The sequence below is a fragment of the Pan paniscus genome, chromosome 14, assembly GCF_029289425.2.
Source record: "Pan paniscus chromosome 14, NHGRI_mPanPan1-v2.0_pri, whole genome shotgun sequence".
In the NCBI taxonomy this organism is placed as follows: Eukaryota; Metazoa; Chordata; class Mammalia; order Primates; family Hominidae; genus Pan; species Pan paniscus.
In genome coordinates, this window is record NC_073263.2 from 19,141,441 (window position 1) to 19,160,789 (window position 19,349).

General features: G+C 36.3%; 1 protein-coding gene across 1 annotated transcript in view; it reads right to left on the reverse strand.

The window, feature by feature from the left end:
• The window catches only part of TPTE2 (transmembrane phosphoinositide 3-phosphatase and tensin homolog 2), an 89,253-nt gene extending 77,863 nt beyond the window's left edge, over positions 1 to 11,390 (reverse strand). The window contains exons 1-3 of the mRNA XM_055097122.2: positions 11,037 to 11,390; positions 10,597 to 10,705; positions 7,843 to 7,899 (exon numbers count right to left, since the gene is read on the reverse strand). Of these exons, the coding sequence (XP_054953097.2) occupies positions 7,843 to 7,895 (53 nt within the window). The 5' untranslated portion in view covers positions 7,896 to 7,899; positions 10,597 to 10,705; positions 11,037 to 11,390. The remainder of the gene's footprint in view (positions 1 to 7,842; positions 7,900 to 10,596; positions 10,706 to 11,036) is intronic.
• Positions 11,391 to 19,349: the final 7,959 nt, after the last annotated feature.

The window sequence follows — 19,349 nt, forward strand, 5'->3', positions numbered from 1 at the left end:
TATCATAGGTTACTACCATCAACTCAATTGGCTGTGGGCTGAGGAATTATAAAAGCATATTATTCAGATACAAACATAATTTGGACTTACACTTTTGGTCAAATAGCTGCAGTTACTCTAGACATGAGTCTACCTGCCAAGGAATGCCAAAGATTGCCAGCAACCAGCAAAAGCTAGCAAAGAGGTATCAAGCAGATTCTTCCTTATAGCCTTCATAAAAAGCCAACCCTACTGACAACCACAATTTCAGATTTCTAGTCTCTAGGACTATGAGATGATTAATTTTTGTTTAAGCCACTTGGTTTGTGATACTTTGTTAAAGCAGCCCTAGAAACTAATATAGCCCAACCTGGTAGAATCTCATACACAGGCAATCCAACAGTTTTCTAAAAGTTTTGGCTACTAGTCAACTCAGCTAGGAAGAAGAAGTAGACTTCTTGTGATCTATTTATCTTGTATCCAACTAGACCCAAAAAGAAAAGGATGTTACATACAGAAGCTGAAACTACCAGTACTTCAGAAACAGTGTCCAAGAAAGTCTATATTTAACATTTGCGTGTATCTTTATGAACATACACACACACAACACCTTTTGCTGATGACTCCATTATAGGCTAGTGATATCATTTCACTTTCACTGAGGACTCCATCATGGTATAGTGATATCACTTCATTTGGGTCAGAGCTAAAGAATTAAACTAAATTGTACATAATCAAATACCATGTGAATTTGTAGGCTTTATTTTTATTCAAATTAGCTACAATAACCCTACAACTAATAAACTAGCTGTTCTAAAAAAAAAAAAAAAAACACATGCAATTTAGCTATTTGGAAACAATAGTGACCATCCCTGCCTGTCTCCATAGACAACAACAGCAACTACCCAGGAGTAGTTACAGTAAAATTAGGAGAGCATTAGGCTGGCTGATGAAAACAGGGAAGGGCTGAAGAGCCATCCTTGGGCCTTCACTCCTCCACCCGCCTCCATCTCCAAAGCCCAGGTTACAAACCAGAGAGATTGTCTCCTCCAATGCTGTTTGTTCAGGAGCTTCAGGGTGATATAGTTGTTTAATTAAACGAAATTTTCCCTGAGGTTGCCTCTGTGCTTGAGTCCTTATGCAACAAACTGCAAGCTAACCCAGTGTGTAAACTAACAGCATAATTATGAATAGAATATACACTTGTAACAGATAGCTGTGTCTCAGTCAATTACAGCAGCTGAGCTTCAGTCAATTGCGGGTGGCTGACTGATTCAAATAAGACGAAACATCCAGCTGTACCCAGTTGTAACCAACAAAGCTGTTTCTGGACCTCACTTCCATTTTCTGTCCATAATGCTGTCTGGCCACATTGCCAGCTTGCAGTTCTCAGAACTTGTTCTCGTTCTAAAAGCTTCCCAACTCACGAATCATTCTTGCACTATTAAACTCTGTTAAATTTACCTTGTCTAAAGTTTTTCCTTTTCACAACCCAGAGGAGTTGCCTGGTCAGTGTTTCATGGTTCCTGAGACTCTCTACCCTGGGGCACATCACTTCTCTTCATTTTAAACTTACTGACAATGACACAGCTTACGTCCTAGATTTCAGTGAGACTGACTATATAATTCCTGCCCAAACCAGGACACTTTTGAAAGGAAAAAGTGGGTGCTATTAATAATTATGTTGCAAGAACAGCAGCAGACTTTGTCCTTCAGTCCTTCTCCAATACAAATGACCAGACAGAGTAGCCAACAACCACACAAAATCTGAGTTCACAAACCAACATGATTAGATACCTGAGGAATACAACTACTGAAAAAGAAATACAACAAGCTGAACAACAGCATACCAACTGTAGCAAAACTACTGGAACACATTGACCAAGATTTTAAAGTAAGCATGACAAATATTCTTAAGGATAAGAGGACAGAAAGGAAGATGTTGAAACATGAAATGAGAATGGGAGTCGTAAGAAAAAATAAAAGAGAAAGCCTTAACTGTAAAAGTATGACTGTCAAAAAATATAAATTGTTGAGGGATAAATAGTAGTTTGGATACATGTGAAAAGCTAATTAATTTAGAGTTAGAAGGTTAGATTGAGAAGATTGAAGAACTTACCCAGAAAATAGTAGAAAAGAATAAAGAGAACATACTAAAGAAAAGAAGAATGTTATGGAGGATAAAAACAGCTATCTAACATCTAGAATATGGAAATCTAAGAAGAAATGAAAACTAAAAATGCAAAATGTGAAAATTTATGATGATAAATTTCCCAGAATTCAAGAAAGAAGAAATAAATCAGCTTTAAGTATCTAATGGAGACAAAGAGAAAATTCTAACACCTTCTAGAAAGAGCAAAAGACCTATGAGGGCACAAGGACAGACCAACATCATAGCTCTCTGTACCATAAAGAAAGCTTCCACAGGATAAAGTCCACAGGATCAATATCATATTGCTGTTCTCTGAATATACTGTAATATGATTAGTTTTTTTTAAAAAAACCCACATTTGAAACTAAATTACACATTACTGAATACCTCTTATGTTAAAAGGGAAATCACGAAATATTTTAAATACTAAGAACTGATTGATAATAACATGACAAAGTTTGTAGGATACAATGAAGCAATATTTAGAAGAAAATTTACTGATATATAAGCATTAATAAGAAGTCAAGATGGTTAAAAGCAAAGAGTACACATTTAAGTAGAAAGGTTGGAAAAGAAGCACAGGGCAAAGTCTATGGAGTAATAAGGAAGCAAAACATAAGGAGGTAAGCATAAGTCACTGAACTGGAGAAGAAAAAACCGTGGAGAAGATTAACAAAACAAAAGTGTGTCTCTTTGAAAAGATTACTACAATAGACCTGTGGCAATAATAATCAAGAACAAACAGAGTGAATATCCAAATACAATGTACAAGAAGGGAGCATAACTATAACACAACTAAAATTTTTTAAAATGAGATTATTCAATTATATGTTAATAAATGTGAAAACTTGGATGGAATGGAAAAATTCCTAGACAAATATAAAACACTAACATTAGTGCAAGAAAATATATTTATATAGAAATAGAATACTCAAGTAACAAAGAAATCAACCTAGTATTTAAAGCCCTTCCCTCTCCCAAACACCACAGGGCCCACATAGGTATTTTTCAAAATTTTTTAGAATATTGACATACTTACTACAAAATCTATGTCAACATATAAAGGCTCCATTAATAACTAATCGTGGTAATAAAAAAAGGTGTAGGGATGCCATAAGTATCAATGGAGCAAAATATTGAGCTCAGAGATAAACCTATGTAGATATATGTCATTGATGATGATTATATAAACAAGGAAAAAGGATGAACTGTTTCATAGGTGGTATTTGGAAAATCAGCCTACCATTGGGAGAAAAATGAAACCAAATCCCTACCTAACACCATATTTAAGGGTAAACTCTAAGTAGATTAAAGCATTAAATGTGTAAATTAAAACTATGAGGATTAGAAATTACCTTTGTAGACTGAAAGTGGGAAAATTTCAAACTTCAAAAGTAAAATAATAAGGCAAAAAGTTCTGTCATGAAGAGAATGAAGAACAACAATGCCAAAGCTAACAGGCAGATGACCTATTGTAGAATATAACTTCAATGTCTAAAACTGACATGAAGGATGATTTGAATACATAAAGCGATAGTCCAAACTTTTGAATGGGATTCCATGCATCTGAGTCTGTTTAGTGTTGCCATAAGGGATACCTGAGGCTGGGTAATTTATAAAGAAAAGAGGTTTATTTGGCTCACAGTTGTGTGCTGCACAAGAAGCCTGATGCCAACGTCTGCTTCTGAGGCTGCTCCCATTTATGGTGGAAGATGGACGAAGGGGAACTGACATGTGCAGAGATCAAATGGCAAGAGGGAAAGCAAGGTGGGGGAAGCCACCGGTCTCTTTTTAAACCAACAGCTCTTGCAAGAACTAATAGACTGAGTACTCACTCACCCTCACTCCCAGGGAGGGAATTAATCTATTCATCTTCCAAACACCTTCCATTAGGCCCCACCTCCAACACTGGGGATCAAATTTCAACATGAGGTTTGGGGGTACAAACCTCCAAACAATAGCACCATGTTTTTAATGTTACTAAAAAGAGTGAATTCTTGCTATATTGTTTACAAATGTAACATAATCACTTTGAAAATTAAACATAATTTTAAAAGAAATTTGATTAACTTATTCTAAAATATAAAATATTCAAAAACAACACATGTAAATTAACAAGACAAAGACAGGAACACTAGTGGAAAAATGGGCTAAGTTCATGAATGGACCATTACAGAAGAAATCCCAAATGCTATAAGAACATAAAATGATGCTCAAACTCATGAGTTATCACATAAATGCAAAGTAAAACATAATACAATATGTTACCATCTATTTGATTATATAAATTGGAAAGTTTGATTATGTCAAGTGTTGTTGTGAATGTGTATGTGTAGGAACCATCATGCATTGTTGACGAGATGCAGACTGGTATAACCATTGGGAGAGCAACAGGCAGTATTCAGTCAAATTCAAACTATGCAGTCCCATGGCCCATCAAGTCCTGTTTCATGTTCCTACAGAAATACTCAAACAGGTCTATAGGGGTCTGGCATAAGGATAATCATTTGGCGGCAGCCTTTGTGAAGGCAAATGGTAGGAAGCAATATACGTGTTCCTCACTAGGGGATGCATGCTGTGGAATTTTTCATACCAGTTAAAAGCAACAACAAAAGGTATACACAAGAAGAATAATCTTATGTTACTAAGCAAAAAACTAACAAAATGAGATACAACTTAATACCATTTAAGTAAATTTAAAAACATATAGGTGAAACAATAATACATACTTTACAGAACACATATAAATGTATATACTGTATATTAAACATATTAAAATTGTTGCATATATGCATATATCTGCATATGTCAATATGTGTATCTGTACTCTCATCTATATATTAAAAAGGCCTACAAGTAGCAATGAGCCAATGGCAATGAGCATACCAAATGCAAAATATTGGTTTCTAAAGGGCATCAGGTTCTTTGGGTAAACGGCTGATTCCAGGGCTGGGGAAATGCTCAAAAAGTGATGGGAACATGTCAAGTCAAAAGGACACAGGGGCTAGCTTTTAGGGAGTCCCACTGGCCAAATATGGGACCATTTAAACATCAAAATAAATAATGACAGGAAGGATTGTAATTCATTGAAATAATGTAAGAATTTATAAGTTCATAGTAATAGTGAATAAACAGGGGTAGGAATAGCTCTCCTTATAATAGAATGATACTTATTAAACACAGAAAAACTACTTTTTAAAAAAAATCACCATTTTGTAATGATCACAGTTAAACTGATTCACATAAAAATCAATGAATGCTAAAACTAGTGCATGAAAGTTTTATGTGGAACAGGATACTGAACATTGAAGATAGTTCTAACACAGACTGAAAGTATCTCCCCCCAAAGTGGATATTAATTAGAAACTGAATAATATTTACTTGTTAGTGAATAAATCTGGCAATACCTCTCAACCACAATAGAGATATGAACCATAAAACAGTGTAATATTCAATATAGGAGTTACTTAATCTGAAAGTGGTATTCAAATCCCTCATCTACCCTTTAAAAGGCCATGAAATTATTTCCCGTCATCTCATATAAAAGACGTTGTAATATTCTAAGAGCTTGCATTTAGGTTGTCTCTGAAAAGAGTCTGATGAATAACTCGACAATAAGAAAGTGAATGCTGAGATTTTAGAGTGAATAGACATTTTAATCTCATAGTCTACTTTTTGTTAACTAACTCACCCCTCTCACACTTCAAAAATATCTAAAAGTAGCTGTTAGACATTCTATTAAGTCCTCCTGGTGAAAATGGAAATGTTTGGAGATTCCATCTTTGCATCATCTTCCTATATCCCACTTTTAAACATTTTTGGCATTGAAACTTATTCTTCAAATGAACTTTTAGATATCACACATGCTTAGTAAACTTCAAATCTGCAAGTGGTGAATAGATAATCTGCACAGGAAACATTTTTTTTTTTTTGAGACAGAGTTTTGCTCTGTTGTCCAGGCTGCAGTGCAGTGGCGCTGTCTCAGCTCACTGCAACCTCTGCCTCCCGGATTCAAGTGATCCTTCTGCCTCAGCCTCCCGAGTAGCTGGGACTACAGGCATGCACCACCACGCCCAGCTAATTTTTGTATTTTTAGTAGAGACAGGGTTTTACCATATTGGCTAGGCTGGTCTTGAACTCCTGACCTCGTGGTCCACCTGCCTCAGCCTCCCAAAGTGCTGGGATTACAGGCTTCAGCCACCATGCCCAGCCAGAAAACACTTTTGACAAACACACCAGCATTTCCTTTTGTAGAATCCTTGGGCCATATTAAGGGTATTGTTAAGCTGGCATCTCATAAAGTGTACAGAATAAAACACTAATTTTGGGAGATGTTAAAAGGGAATAGTAACAACAGCAGCAGCGCTTGTTTTATTTAAATGTAGAAAATTAATTCAAAATATAAAAAAAATTTTGGTGACTATATTTGTAATCTTACGATAAGAAATAACTTTCTGAGTATAACACAAACAGCATTGGTTATAAAAGTATCAATTATATTTGAACACATGAAGCTTATTATAAAGCTCTATGTAAGGTTGCTGTATTTTACTTCAAACATCAAATGCAAAAATATATTAGAGATTTACCACATGGAGTGGTGATATGACCAATTTATTTGAACAACAAAATTCCTTGAATCTAAAAGATACGGTAAATATGACTTAGCTTACTTAAGACCTAACTTTTTAGAAAGAATTTTAGAATCAGTGTCCAGAAAACTATTTTCCCATGAATAATTCTGAGACTGAATTTCACAAACCTGAATTCCTCCCATCTCCAATATCTATTATGACATCACCTTTCATTGTTGACTCCAGCACAGATTTCTGATGTCAATTCATTGGGGTCAGTGCAAAGGATTGAAAGGTAAATAGTAAGAAACAACATAAATGCATACACGACTTTTTTTTTTTTTTTTTGGTTCAAATTGGCTATGATTGCACTACAAATTACAATGTGTTGTCCCTAAAAATTCTCATGTAAATCAATTATTTGGCACCTGGTACTTCATTTTTCTCTGGAAAGAAGTCTTTATGTGTTGGTAATAAAAATTGTTTAGGACTCTCAAAAAAGTTTAATGAATCAGGATTTAAATACAATTCTTTATTACTGAACCAGATCATCATGTGTGGCAGCAAATTTAACTTAAATTTGCTTCAAATTCATGTCCCATTTGTAGGCACACATTATTCTTGCCCATTTTGATTTCCTAATTATCAAGTCCCTCCACCACCCTCATGCTCTTCATGAGTCACAGATCTTTGCTTCCCCTCAAATAGGATCAAGTGACTAAACCTGAGGCAGGGGCTCCATCCAATGTGATGATGGCTTTGAGTTTGGGGCACCAGCTCTGAAGGGTGAGGGACAGATACAGGGTCTCTTAGCTCCTTTCTCGCTGCTGAGGGCTCCTTTGCTGCCTGTCCAACGCTACCACCTTCTTTCTCCAAGAAGGATTCTCTCCTCTCTTGGACCACTCTTGAGAGAGTATCATACACAGGCATTCTGATAGTTTCCTAAGGGTTTGGCTGCTAATTACTTGGGGTCACAAACAATCTTTGAGTACCAAGCATCCCTCTTCTGACCTGATCTTATTTTCTCCACTCTGGTTCAAAAACAATGTTACTAAAGATGCTTAAAGTCTCTGATTGAAAGCTGTTATTGCCATTGATGCTCCCAGTATTTTTCACCACTTAGATCAGTCAACTCACCCATTGTGGTCATAGTTGTCAGAGCATATAGTAGAATCTGTTAGTGAATCCATAACTCTACCAAAGAGTAAAAAGCACATACAAAAAATAAAGTCAGATATTTTGGAAGGCAATCAGGACGTTAATCTCAACAGTATTTCAGGACACAAAAAATAAAATCGGAGGAATTTTGACAAGAACTAAAGAAACAATTTCAGGATACAGCACCAGTACTTCTGAGACTGTGTGTGTGTGTGTGTGTGTGTGTGTGTGTGTGTGTGTGTGTGTCTGTGTGAGAGAGAGAGAGAGAAAGGACACAGAAAAAAGAAAGAAAATGTAAGAATAATGAATGTTTCTATATCAATGGCTAGTTCCCGGTCACCCTTGGTAGGAAATAAACAAGTAGGTAAGTCAAGCATAGCCTTAATTATGTTTAAAACATTTTGTGAACTTAAAGTGGATTATGTGTTTACAATGATTTTGTTTTCTTTTTGTCTGGATTCATTTTTTTAAAGTTATATGGCTATATTTTACAATATCAAGACTTCCTAGCACTGAAACCCCTGGCTTGGCTAATTTAATCTCTCTGCAACTTTATTTCCTCATCTGTAAGTTAAGACACATGCAAAATACACTCCACATCTGTCAACTTCATAAAACCATGCTGAATATTCAGCATTTTGCCAATATTGGTTTTTAGACAACCTGCTCTCTACACCATATGTTATGCCATAAAAATCAGTATGTGGCAATATAAACATACATATTTTTAGTTTCAAATACACAAACATTCTCATCAAGGTAATACACTCCCAAGACTCAAGAATTAATGCTCTTTGCCACAATTTTCTAACTTTTCAAACGTTTAAATAAGTTTAAGAAACTGATCACATACATTTTTTTGCTGCTGATAAAAACTGGGATTCTCTAAGAGTGTGCTGAGGTTTCTTAACTTATTTGACCACAGAACCTCTTTCTCACAGTGGAAATGTGTGAGAAACACATTTTGGAAACAATATATTAAATGGTATCTTTTTATGTCTTTAAGAAAAGCTATCCTACACAAACTAATTTTGGACTCTGATCAATAGCTCAAACCTTTAAGCACAGATAGACATTAATATTGTGCTAATCTTTCAGCCTGTGGGGAAAGGAGTGCCAGAGTTCAAATGACCAAATCTCGTTAGCCTAGTCTGAGAGCCATGAGGGGAACCTTTCAAGTTCTAAGTGGGTGTTCTCACGTCCTTGAATGGCTCCTGAAAATTCATCCAGGTCTCAGGAAAAACAATACCTTTTACAAGAAGAAAGGCATCTATAGGCATCCGCTACTTTTCAGCAAGATGAATAATTGGATTGTTTATGCAGAATACATGAATAAATCATAACAGGGGAAAATGTTCAAAACACCAAAAAGGTAAGAATTTGAGTTTCTGACATAAGCAGCCTTATTAAATGATTACTAGATTTTTCAGACATCCTCTACTGAGGAAGAGAACGGGAAGACATTCAAATTACTCCAGATTCAGGTGACAAGCCAGGATTGCTAAGCAAGTTCCTTGGGAAACTAATCTCCAAAAAGGGCATGAGACATCCATAGATGTGAACTCCTTTCAGGGAGAGTATTGCATGAAGTCTGAAATAATACTTTGATAAGCTGCTTTGGGGCACAGAATGACTTCCCTCATGGGACATGAATAAGTAGCTAGCTAAATTGCCCTCTAAGGAAGGTGAGAATTGCAAACTGTCCTAAACTGAAGTGGTCATGCAGAATTCTTAAATGCTTTTTGGTAGATAGGAGCAACCACAGAAGTTTGAGTTAGGTGAAGGTTAGCTACACCTTTATAATCATGCTACCAGGTTATAATGAAAAGTAAGTCTCCGACCAAATCTGCCACACATACAGATATTCATTTAACAAAACATTCAGTAGCAAGCAGGCACAGTACATAAGCTTCTGTAAGCTTTCTGCACTTTAGGTGCTCCAAGCATGAAAGCTTCATTCTCAACAGATTCCTAATGTTTCAGAGGCCAAAATCTTCCTAAACCTTCCTGGAGATAGGATCATATGAGGATCAAGCCTTGGGTGTCATCTCTAAATATGAGGCCACCCTCATACACCTTTATCCTGTTTATGCAAGGGTGGGCTGTCTCCAAAACACTTTAGTTGATTCACAGATCTTAAAATGTCATATAATTGTAACACCCATCATGCTGCTTTGTAAGCCACCAATTTCACTAATAAAAACCCATTTGTGACCTTCACTGTAATAATTAACAATGTTTCAGGTGTTAATTGAGATGGGACCACTGGAGCCCTTTTGGTGGCCATCTCTGTGGAGTGGCTTCCTGAGCTGAACACTAGCTCACCATCCTTGAACAGAGCATCCACCATTAGGGCAACCAGCCGCCCCTGTAGGAAAGATTAAAGTGACCAGTATATGCATATTATCACACTGCCTAAAATGTCATATTTTTAAGGACATTAACAGGCATAGAATGAGGCTTGGTTTGTTTTTTAAATTTTTTCTATTTCTACTATTTTTCTATCTAATTATTTTTCTATTTTTATGTGCTGGGTCACAGACAACAGCAAATTCCATACCTTCGGAGTTATACCAGCTCATCTGCAGTAGGAGTAGAAATATCAAAGCTCTCAGTCTACCACCTTGTGCTCCAGAGATGTGGCCCAAGCACATCTTTGGACGTGAACCAGGGCAACCCAAGGCAGAGCTGGATTTCTAGGAGTTTCTCCCTGTAAGCCCTGGACCTGCTTACCTACAGATCAGACTGCTTCCAGCGCCATTGCCAGTCAGAAGAGCCTGGGGTCTGTTCAGCTGCCAGAATAACACAAGTCTGAGGTTTTGTGTTGTCGGTACAACATTCTCTAAGAGGGAGAAATTTAATCAAGATCCTGTTAGCAGTTTTCTCACTTGTTGCCTTTCAAGATTATGGCTTTTCCTTTTTTCATTTTTTAGTTCCCAAAACCAAGCTTGTTAAATCAAATCTTGACCCAATTCCTGGCAAGTAACAAGGTTATTGCTATTTGGCCTTACACCCACTGGTTGTCCCCCAGTACCCTGAGGGTAAGGGGACTCTGTAAGGTCCCTGGGAGGGGAAAGGAATGTCAATTAGTGGTCCTCCCAGCTGGGTATAGGCAAACTTTCCTGTCTATGCGCCCCAGAGACCGCCATCTAGTTCCCCCGCCAAAACTTTACATGATTTTAATTCTCCTGATAAGGATGAGAGGACAGCATTAGCCAACAGAGAGGGCAGAGGATGGGATGGGACTCCCTTGCTCAGAGACCTCACCTCTAGGTTTTTACCTCATATTGAGAATAAGTCAGTTCTGTAATAAGAACTCTGCATCCATGGCAACCCCAAACAGAATCCTGGTGCTCTTGTGATTCTTGTAGAGTGGGGAATAGAACGAGCTTGGCCCAAGACTGCAGAGACTTAAAAACATACTGTTCTGCCATACATACAGATACTCATTAAAGATGAGGGAGAAGGGCATGGGGTGGGGGAGAATGTACCAAAATCAAAGACCACAGGATAATAACCTCAGAGCAGAGACTATCTCTCCAATTATTTTTTCTTTTGTATGAAATGGAGGGGATTCTTGTTATTTACTCTGATGAAGAAGTTTACATCAAGTGTTCAGCTTTGTTGGTTAGAGAGAATAACCAGAGGGCTCAGTTATCCTCTCTGAATAACTATGTTTGTTTAATGTTTTCTAGACAATATTAAAATTCACTAAAATAGACAAGGTTGATAGGACTTGGGGGGATACCTCATTGACTCAAGCTATCATTTTATAGGACTGTGAGAAAACAAATAGTTGTACATTTAAAATACACTCATATTCTAGCTAGAAGAGAGGATTTTGAATATTCTTACATCAAAGAAATGGTAAATGTTTAAGGCAATGGATATGCTAATTACCATGATTTGATCATTATGCAATGTAAAATGTACTGAAACATCACATTGTACCTCATAAATATGTACAATTTACTATGTGTCAATTAAAATTTTGAGTATAAGAAAAAATAAACTTCAATTGTAAGAAAACAACCCAACTTTTAAAAAATGGGCAAAATATGTGAACAGATACTTCACTAATGAAGATTTGCAACTGGCAAATAAGCAAATGAAAAAATGTTCATCATCACTAGCTGTTAGAGAAATGCAGATTAAAACTACAATAAGAAACCATTAGATACCTATTAGAATATCTAAAATTTGAAAGATGGCATGTTGACAAAGAGAGAGAGAAACTGAAACTCTCATACAATGCCAGGAATGTAAAGTGCTAGATCCACTTTGGAAAACAGTTTGACAGTTTCTTAAGAAGTTAATTAGGTCTTCCAGTTCCCACTTCAACATGTAGAGAACTTGGAAGTCATCACTCCCATCTTCACAACGGAAAAAAAGATAATCAAACTGAAAATCAACAACTTTTCTTACATCTGTCCAAGAATAGAGGTCACAGGGAAACCACCTCCTCAAAAACTAGAGAGATGGGTGACTATAGAAAATCACAGTTTACCTGAGAGCAGAAGCCACAGAGCCAGTAATTGGTAGGAACACTTCAATGGTAATCAATAAATTTACTGGTGACTGAGTGTGGACTAGCTTGAAAGTTAAAAACTTGTTGGAGTCCCGTCTTGGGGGCCCCTTATACTTTCATGAATTTTACTTGCAGAAACCCCACCAGGTTCTCATGATGAAGGCTGAAGAAAATTTCCTCAGGCTCTTTACACAAGGCAAAGGGAAAAGCAACCATTTCAAAATATACCCTAATTGGAGGATAGAGAGAGTGAGTGGGTATAGCAACCATTTTGAAATATGCCCAGAGCATTCTATTCTGTGTGAAAGACCTGCTCTAAAGAAAAACTGCTGTATCAGGGCCTTGTCTGACATAGGGGAAAACCAGTGAGACAACTCTAAACCCCTCTAGCTTTCCTGTTCCACATAAAAGGAAAGGAAAAAAGAAGAAATCATTACTAATTCAATATCATAAAAAATGTGCACCTATGTTTTTGTCTAAGAGCATAGTTTGGGATCTTACATTTAGATATTTCTTCCATTTGAAGTTAATTTTTCTGTATGATGTGAGAAAGAGATCTAACTTCATTCATTTGTATGTGGAGATCCAGTTGCTCCAGCACCATGTGCTGAAGAGACTGTTTTTTCCACTCAATAGTCTTGGTACCCTTGTGGAAAATCAATTGACCTTAAATGTATGGACTTACTTCTGGACTCTCAATTCTATTCCATTGATCTACATATCTATCTTTATTCTAGTACTACACAATTTTAACCACTATAGCTTTATAGTAAGTTTTGAAATAATAAAGTGTGGACTCTGCAACTTCACTGTTCTTCTTCAAGATTGTTTTGGTTATTCAGAGTCCCTTGCATTTTCAAATGAATCTTAGATCAGCAAGTCAATTTCTGCAAAAAGAGAAGCTAGGATTTTGATAGGAACTGAGTTGAATATGTAGATCAATTTGTGGAGTGCTGTCATCTTAATAGTAATGTCTTCCATTCAATAAATACAGAATGTGTATCCATTTATTTAGGTCTTAATCACTTTCAATAATGTTTTGTAGTCTTACATTTCTTTTGTTTTGGTCTTATTTTTTAATGCTATTGTAAATAAAATTACTTTCTTAATTTCATTTTGAGCCTACTCATTGCTAATGTTTCTAAATATAACTAATTTTTTGCACATTGATCTTATATCTTTTGTGAACTCAATTGTTGCTCCAGCAGGTTTGTTGTTGTTGTGGGTTCCTTAGATTTTCTATATACAACATTATTTATCTGCAAAAAAATAGAGTTTCACTTTTTCCATTCCAATCTAGATGCTTTTTATTTCTTTTCTGTGGTTGGTTTTGTTTTGTTTTTTGTCTGATTATCCTGGCTAGAATCTCCAGTACAATGTTGAACAGAAAAAGCAAGCAGGTATCCTTGTCTTTTTCCTCATCTTAGGAGAAAAAATGTAAAACTTTCACCGCTAAGTTTAATGTTAGCTGTTGGTTTTTCATAATCTTTACCAGATTATCTAAGAGTTTAGGTTTTTTGTTGTTGTTGTTGTTATTTACCTAAGTTATTTACCACATTTTTGAGTTCTTTTCTTTTTTTTCTTGATCAGGCTAGCTAAGCTATCAATTTTGTTGATCTTTTCACATAACTTTTGGTTTTGTTTATTTTCTCTATTGTTTTTCTGCTTGCTATTTTATTTTCACTCTAACATTTATTATATCCTTGCTTTACTTGCTTTGGTTTCAGTTTGCTGTTCTTCTAGTTTCTTTAGGTGGAAAGTTAAATTATTTATTGAGATCTTTCTTCCATCCTAATGTAAGAATTTACACCTATAAATTTCCCTTTAAGCATGGCATTAGCTGCATTCCATAAGTTTTGAGATGTGGAATTTTTGTTTTCATTTATCTCAAAATATGTTCTGATTTCTCTTGGATTTCTTCTATGACCACTTGATTATTTAAGAGTACATTGTTTCATTTCCATATATTTGTGAATTTCCCAAATTTCCTTCTCTTACTATTCTAACTTCATTTTATTGTAGTTGAGAACATGCTTTGTATGATTTAAATCTTTTAAAATTTATTGAGAGTTGTTTTATTGCCTAGCATATGGTCTTTCCTGGGGAATGTTCCATGTGCACTTATAAAGACTGTATACTCTGTTGTTGCTGGGGGATGGAGAATGCTATAGATATCTGTTAAATCTAGTTGGTTTATAGTATTATTCAAGTCTTACATTTTCTTATTGATTTTCTGCCCAATTGTCTAGCTATTAATGAAAGTGGGGAATTGAAGTCCTCAACTATTATTGTTGAATTGTTTCTCCCTTCAATTCTGTCAATTTTTTCTTCATGTACTTTGGGGCTCTGTTATATGTTTTTGATGGATTGATCCTCTTATTATTATAAAATGTCCTTTGCTTTTAATAAAAATTTTTGCCTTTAAGTCTGTTTTTTTTCTGATTTTTTATCATGATTCCATCTCTTTATTTAGTTAGTTTTTTGGTTACTGTTTGCTTGTTATATCTTTTTCTATACTTTTACTTTTAATCTATTTGAGTCTTGGTCTAAAACATGTCTCTTATAGACAGCATAGAGTAGGATCATGTCCTTTAATTCATTCTGCAAATTTCTTCCTTTTAAATGGAGAGAAATTTCCATTTAATACAATCATTGATAAAGTAAGATTTATGCTAAATAGTTTTATACTGTACAATTTTTATTTCTTTGTCATTTCTTTTACTATGTTTTTGAGTTGTTTTCTTAGTGGTTGCCCTGGATATTGCAATTAACATGTTGATTTATAACTATGTAGTTCATATTAATACCAACTTAATTAAAACAGTATACATAAACTTTTTCCTATGTAGCTCCATTCCCTCTCTCTTCCATTGTGCTGTTAATGCCTTATAAACCATATCTTCATATACTCTATGTTCATCAACCCATTTATGAGAATTGCTTTATGCTTATACTGCCTTTTATATTTACTCATATAGTTATCTTTCTCAGCTCTTTATTTCCTCATGTGGATTTGAGTTACTACCTAGTATTCTTTCCTTTCAGTCTAAATGACTCCCATTAGTATTTCTTATAGAGATGTCTTCAAGCAACAAATTTTTTTAGTTTTGTTTACCGAGGAATGTCTTAAATGTCCTAAGATACTTAATGCCTTATGTTTCTCCTTCAGTGTTGAAGGATATTTTTGCTACATATAGAATTCTTGATTAATAAGTCTCATTAGACCCTTAGTAGCCATCTTGATTATCACACAAACTGTCATGGCATCGCAGGGGTGGTAAACAAGTAAACCTTATTTCACTTCATAATTGGCCCAATATGCAATGGTAATTATCCTGGCAATTTGGATATGCCAGAAAGAAGCCACAGTGTACTTCCTTTAAGTGAAAAGGTGAAAGTCTCTGACATAATAAAAAAAGAAAAATATTATAGGCTGAGGTTGCTAACATTTACAGTAAGGAAAAATCCTCCACTCACAAAATTGTGAAGAAGAACAAAGAAATTTGTGCCAGTTTTGCTGTCAAAAGCTGCAAAAGTTACAGCTACAGTGCATGATAAGTACTTAGTTGAGATGGAAAAGACATTAAATTTGTAGATGGAAGACATGAACAGAAATGTCTTCTGACAGCAAGCAGGTTTAGTACTCTCAGCATTTGTTTTTTTCTTTGTTTTCTTTTGTTTTCCTTACTTTTATTTCTTTTTTTTTTTTTCTTTTAGATGGAGTCTCGCTCTGTCACCCAGGCTGGAGTGCAGTGGTGTGATCTCGGCTCACTACAAGCTCTGCCTCCCAGGTTCACACCATTCTCCTGCCTCAGCCTCCCGAGTAGCTAGGACTACAGGCACCCGCCACCACGTCAAGCTAATTTTTTTGTATTTTTTTTAGTAGAGACAGGGTTTCACCACATTAGCCAGGATGGTCTCGATCTCCTGACCTCATGATCCACCCGCCTCAGCCTCCCAAAGTGCTGGAATTACAGGCATGAGCCACTGCGCCCAGCCTTTGTTTACATTTTTTGTTAGCATATTGTGTATCTCAACTTATCTATACCCCAGGTAGCCATTACGTTCAGCAATTGCCTCTGATTGTCTTCAACAAATATGAACAAAGGCTGGGGGAGCTCTAAGTCAGGCCAAATAAAGATAGCTTTGTGCATGGGGTCTTCCTTGGACTTCCTAGTCAGGTCACGTAATGACGTTTCTCTGGGAATAAGGCTTTGAATGAGTCCCAACCCCATTTTGTTCCTTTCTATGGCTCCCAGGAGCTTGTTTTTCACCAAGATTGTAGGATGTTGGTTTTCAAGGCTACCATGGAGCTGGAAGGATATAATGAACATAAAGTAAGAACACTACAAAGCTCACTATTCCCACCAAAATTCAGCTTACATTCTTGAATAAATGCTCCCAAGATTGCAGCAAGCCTTTGGATATTTTCAGAGATCTGAAAAAGTTGCTTTTATTTTTCCTAGCTGCTTTTATGAATAAAGGAATTTTTGAAGGTTCCTAGCTTGCCATTTTTAGTGACATCACTTCCACTTTTATTTTTATTTTTTATTTATTTTTTTGAAACAGAGTCTCGCTCTGTTGCCCACGCTGGAGTGCAGTGGTGCGATCTTGGCTCACTGCAACCTCTGCCTCCCAAGTTCAAGTGATTCTCCTGTCTCAGCCTCCCTAGTAGCTGGGATTACAGGTGCATGCCACCAGGCCCAGCTAACTTTTGTATTTTTAGTAGAGACAGGGTTTCACCATGTTGGTCAGGCTGGTCTCAAACTCCTGACCTCAGGTTATCCTCCCACCTCAGCCTCCCAAAGGGATTACAGGCATGAGCTACCATGCCCAGCCCCAAATACACTTTTAAATATATTTCTGAACTCGCAAAATGTGAAGGAAGTACAAAATGATTACACACATGCACACACAATCTAGAGGTGAAACTAAAGTCATCAGTCAACATAGAAGCCAGAGAAGCCAAAACCAAAAACCTAGAGCTTTGTTAGTTAACATTGTGGCTGCCTGCAGTAGTAAATAGGAACTGGGGCAATGAATAGGAATGTCAAAATACTTTCTTTTTTAAAAAGCTGGGAATGAGATGTCAATAGGGGACTTTGAAATGCTCTGACACATTCCTGGGAATCTGTTCAGCAATGCTGGGGATCTAGAACTTTCCTGGTTAACTGACTAATAGGATTTAAACCTGACAAAGTAGGGAACTGAGTCTGAGACCTCCATATAAATCCAGGGACCAAAATCCGCTATATATTTAGTAGAAAAGATAAAGTTGGAAGGATATGACAAGTGAACCAATAAGCAAATCAGTCTGCAGGCAGTAGATTTTAAAACATTAATAATTTTAAGTCTTCCCTAATGTTTTCTAACCAGCTTTACTCTTAGGCTGGAATTTGAATTTACACCATATTCATAGTCCAAGAAACCTCAAACCAATAAATCAAACTAGAATGGTTCCTGATTGGTAGTACTTCCAGAACCAAGCAGAAACCAGGCAAATCATCTCAATTCCAGTCTCTCAGGATACCCAAAGTTAAAGTTTATACAAATATGAGCTATTTCTAAAATTTAACAGCGTTGAAGAGTCAAACCGCCATAAGCAGGAGTCAACAGAAACCATAAAGAGAAGAAAAAGACATAGAAAAATACAAATATTAAAATTATAACAAACTTTATACTCAGGAAGCAGGTTTAAAAGTATGTTTAAAGTGAAAAAATAGAGATCAACACTATGGGGAGCATTAAAAGTGGGCCTTGGTCCACTCTGGAACTTCAAAGTAGGTTTTCTGAAAAAGACGATGCTTGAGCTTGGGCGTGAAGGACAATAAATAATAAACCAGGAGAAAAAGTGGGGAGCGAGTTTCAGAGAAAAAGATCATAATGAACAAATACATGGAAGCATTTAATAGCAGAGGGACTTCAGGGGAAATTATAAACATTTACCTATTACTGCAGTAACAAATGTAGAGCAGTGAGTAACAGGAGATGCCTGCACAGTATATTAAGAAGTACAGACATTATTTCATAGGCAATAGAGAGTCAAAAAGGGATTTTAAGAAGGGAAGTCTCATGATAATTTTGTTTTATGTAGTCTGTCTTTCAGTGGTGAGGAGAGAGGGCAACATTGAAGTTTCAGGGATCAGTTAGGAGGGCTACTACACAGCTTAGGTGAGAGATGTTGAGGGCCTGAAAAACCAGGGTGGTAGTAAGAATTGAGAGGAGAGACAGATCTGAGAAACAGCAGAAAAAATTAGCACAACTTGTGATTGACTAGCTATGTGGAGGATAGCCAAAGCAATCCTGCACAAAAAGAATGAAGCTGGAGATGCCACACTACCCGACTTCAAACCATCTACAAGGCTACAGTGAGCAAAACAGCATGGCACTGGTACAAAAACAGACACACAGGCCAATGGAACAGGTTAGAGAACCCAGAAATAAAGCTGCGCAGCTACAACCATCTGATCTTCGACAAAGCCAACAAAAACAAGCGATGGAGAAAGGCCTTCCTACTCAACAAATGGTGCTGGGATAACTGACTAGCCATATGCAGAAGATTGAAACTGGACCCCTTCCTTACACCACAAACAAAAATCAACCCATGATGGATAAAAGGCTTAAATGTAAAACCTAAAACTATAAAATCCCTGGAAGATAAGCTAGGAAATACCATTCTGACATAGGACCTTATGAAGATTTCATGATGAAGATGCCAAAAGCAACTGCAACAAAAACAAAAACAGACTAGTGGAACCTAATTAAAGAGCTTCTGCACAGCAAAAGAAACTATCAACAGACTGAACAGACAGCCTACAGAATGGGAAAAAATATTTACAGATTATGCATCTGACAAGGGTCTAGTATCCAGAATCTATAAGGAACTGAAACAAATTTACAAGCAAAAAACAAACAACCTCACTAAAAAAAAAGGAGGGGGCAAAGGACAGGAACAGAC